The sequence below is a fragment of the Nestor notabilis genome, unplaced genomic scaffold, assembly GCF_000696875.1.
Source record: "Nestor notabilis isolate BGI_N333 unplaced genomic scaffold, ASM69687v1 scaffold34789, whole genome shotgun sequence".
NCBI lineage: Eukaryota > Metazoa > Chordata > Aves > Psittaciformes > Psittacidae > Nestor > Nestor notabilis.
In genome coordinates, this window is record NW_009944745.1 from 1 (window position 1) to 2950 (window position 2950).

The 2950-nt window shown below is 44.6% G+C and overlaps 1 protein-coding gene across 1 annotated transcript in view; it reads right to left on the minus strand.

Moving 5' to 3' along the window:
* Positions 1–15: 15 nt before the first annotated feature.
* Positions 16–2950, minus strand: part of CRNKL1 (crooked neck pre-mRNA splicing factor 1) — a gene marked incomplete at its 3' end in the record, with an annotated part of 9576 nt that continues 6641 nt past the window's right edge. The window contains exons 9-12 of the mRNA XM_010022540.1: positions 2698–2778; positions 731–970; positions 202–313; positions 16–72 (exon numbers count right to left, since the gene is read on the minus strand). Of these exons, the coding sequence (XP_010020842.1) occupies positions 16–72; positions 202–313; positions 731–970; positions 2698–2778 (490 nt within the window). The remainder of the gene's footprint in view (positions 73–201; positions 314–730; positions 971–2697; positions 2779–2950) is intronic.

The window sequence follows — 2950 nt, forward strand, 5'->3', positions numbered from 1 at the left end:
CAGGAAGAGGGCTGCCTGGAAATGCTTCTTCCATGTAAGAGATGCCTGTTGTCATATGAAAGTTAGAAAATGCTGTTCCCTCTTCATGGCTTAGTTCACTGCTGATTTAAAAATAAACTGTGGAAAAGCCAGACAAGCAAAGCAGTCAAGGGTTTCCATCCACCATGGGCCAGATTCAAGACCAATCTGTGTTCTGGGTACCCACACATACCTTAACGTGCTGTGTCCGCTGAAGTAACCTGCGGTAAAGACTTCTTGTTTTCTCATACTCCTCTTGCTCAATTTCAAAGTCAATGTAGGACTTCCAAAGAACCTGCGGAAGAGAAGTCTCTCGTTATGTTAACAGAACACTGAGATGATGGGGGAGGAACAAAACAGAGCAGGAGCAGGGACAAATGTGAAATCCCTCTAAAAAATGTTTCAGACATGCGAGTAGGAACTGCCTGCAGGAGCAAGGGCTTACAGCAGTGAGCTGAATGGATCATGTGCACAAGATCTGGTCCTGCCTGGTCACAGCCCTTGCTCCTGCAGGCAGTTCCCCTCCATGTTCTATCATGGGGTTTTCAGTCCTGTGTACCCTGCTAAGACACAGATGCTAAATTAATGAGACACAGGCTAAGGCATTCTGAGCAGCTCTGTTCAGGCCAGGAGATGAGTTACATTTAATAAGCCATAACATGTAATAAATACCTTTACATGGTGCCTGTGTGGAGCAGCTGCCCCCCCTTACCTCGGGCATGTCCAGCCGGGGCTGGCCAATTGCCAGCTCATATATTGCACGGGCCCGGTCGATGTCCCCCAGGATGGTCTCCAGTTCTGCAAACTTAATCCAGGAGGTGCAGTTCTCTGGGGCAAACTCCAGGAACTTCTCATAGAGCTTTCGGCAGCGATCGAATTCTCGCAGCTGTAACTCCAGTTCAATGTACCCTTTGAACAGTTTGTTCTTCGGACATTTACCAATGGATGTGCCCTGGGAAGAAAAACCCACTTAAAGACCTGGCAAAGAGGAAAACCCCACTCTCTTTTCTCAGTGTCTCTTTGCCCTCCAGTATTTGAACTGAAATTCACTTTTGAGCAGAGTTTGGGTTTTAAGTCTCTGGCCAGGGCCAGTCTGAATCCAACCAATGTCTGCAAAATGAGTGTGCCTCCATAAACATCAACAGCAACTCTGAAAGCAGAAAATCTTCTAACTTGCTACACTTGTACATAACACGACTGCCCACAATGTATTCATTGACACTCACCCCAGCTCATCAAACAAACACTTCATCTTGCATCAAAAGCTAAAACAAACATAGTACCAGGCTGCACCAGTTCCCAAGTATATTACAAAACAAACTGTAACACAAGGAACTGTCTCCTGGACCACCACGGCTATTCACCATCACAGAGCACTGTCCACACTCCCTGCCTGCTCACTTATGGTAATGGATAGATGGAGAATCATGTTTTCAAAAAATACTTCCTTTTTGGTATGCTTCAGCATCTGAAGAAACTTATGTGTCCTAAGCCATGGTGCCAAGCTGGGAGGAAGCAGTTTCTGATTCTTAATCTGGGAATCTTTTAAAGCCAGTTAAGAATGGGCAATATTTGAGACTGGTACGTGGTAAGCCTCATGCTTCGAGTCACTGGGAAAACAAAGAATCCACACACCATCTGCAGCAGACATGAAAACAAGGCAGAGGGTAAGGCAGAAAGGTCCGTCTCAAGAGGCTTAACTACCACACTGGGGCAGACTGGTCCAGTGTCAGCTACAGAAGGGCACTCATTTATGCTCTTGCCACTACTGTGTCATGAGTTTGGTAGAAACCCATCAGCTTCCTCTTCAAAATCAAATCACCCAAACTACTACCAACACCGGCTTCCTCTCAGAATTCCTAATGCCATCACTGAGCTTATTTAGAATGTCTGAACCGAAGGGAAAGTTTCATTGCAAAAGGTTTTGCTGCCAAAATGTACTCCACTGTTCTCCGACATGCTGACATTCACATAGTGAATTTGCACAGAAGATCTTGAGCCTGCCCAAAGTCCCTGTGATGGCTTTTATCAGCAACCTTGTAGCTGTTCTATTCAGTAGCAGTGTTCTATTCAGTGGATCTTCATTTCCAGGAATCAGGTTAGATATAAGGAAGAAGTTCTTCACAGTGAGGGTGCTGAGGCACTGGAATGGGTTGCCCAAGGAAGTTGTGAATGCTCCAACCCTGGCGGTGTTCAAGGCCAGGTTGGACAGAGCCTTGGGTGACATGGTTTAGTGCAAGCTGTCCCTGCTCATGGCAGGGGCTTGGAACTAGATGATTTTAAGGTCCTTTCCAACCCAAACCATTCTATGATTCTCCTGTTTATTTCAAATGCTTTTTAAAATATTATTGTTAGTGCAAGTGTCACTGAAACAAACCAGCAGCAGTTAAACATTTCCAAGTGCACTAAGCTGATTTGGGTGCTCCTGCATTCAGATGTGTGTTGTGTCAGCTGAAACCAGAAAGCTGCACTCAGGCTCCCCATGGCTAATCATCATACCAAGATACGCTTCTTTTTAAATCATACATGACAGTGAACACTGGTCCCTGCAGGCTTCTCAGATGCTCTATTTAAGTGGATTAAACCAGCACCTTATAAAGGACAATTTAAGATCTTTTAATCCCATTCCCTTGGTACTGTTAGTTAGTGAAGTCTATTATGGACTTAACAAAAGCTTACCAAAGCTCTTCTGGCAAGTGGAAGATTTTTCTGGCGTATTTCAAACTGGGCATACAGCAGCCACATTTTGGCAAATGTAAACTGAAAGAAAAAGTACAATGTGATGCTTAGACTGGAAGCTTATAAATGACACTGCATATATTCTTAAAAAAATGATCATTCTGTCTGGGTCTGTATGTTCTATCTGTCTTGTCTGCACAAGGAGTTACTGCTACTGCTGTTAATTCCTTCTAACCTCAGTGCTTTCCTGCTG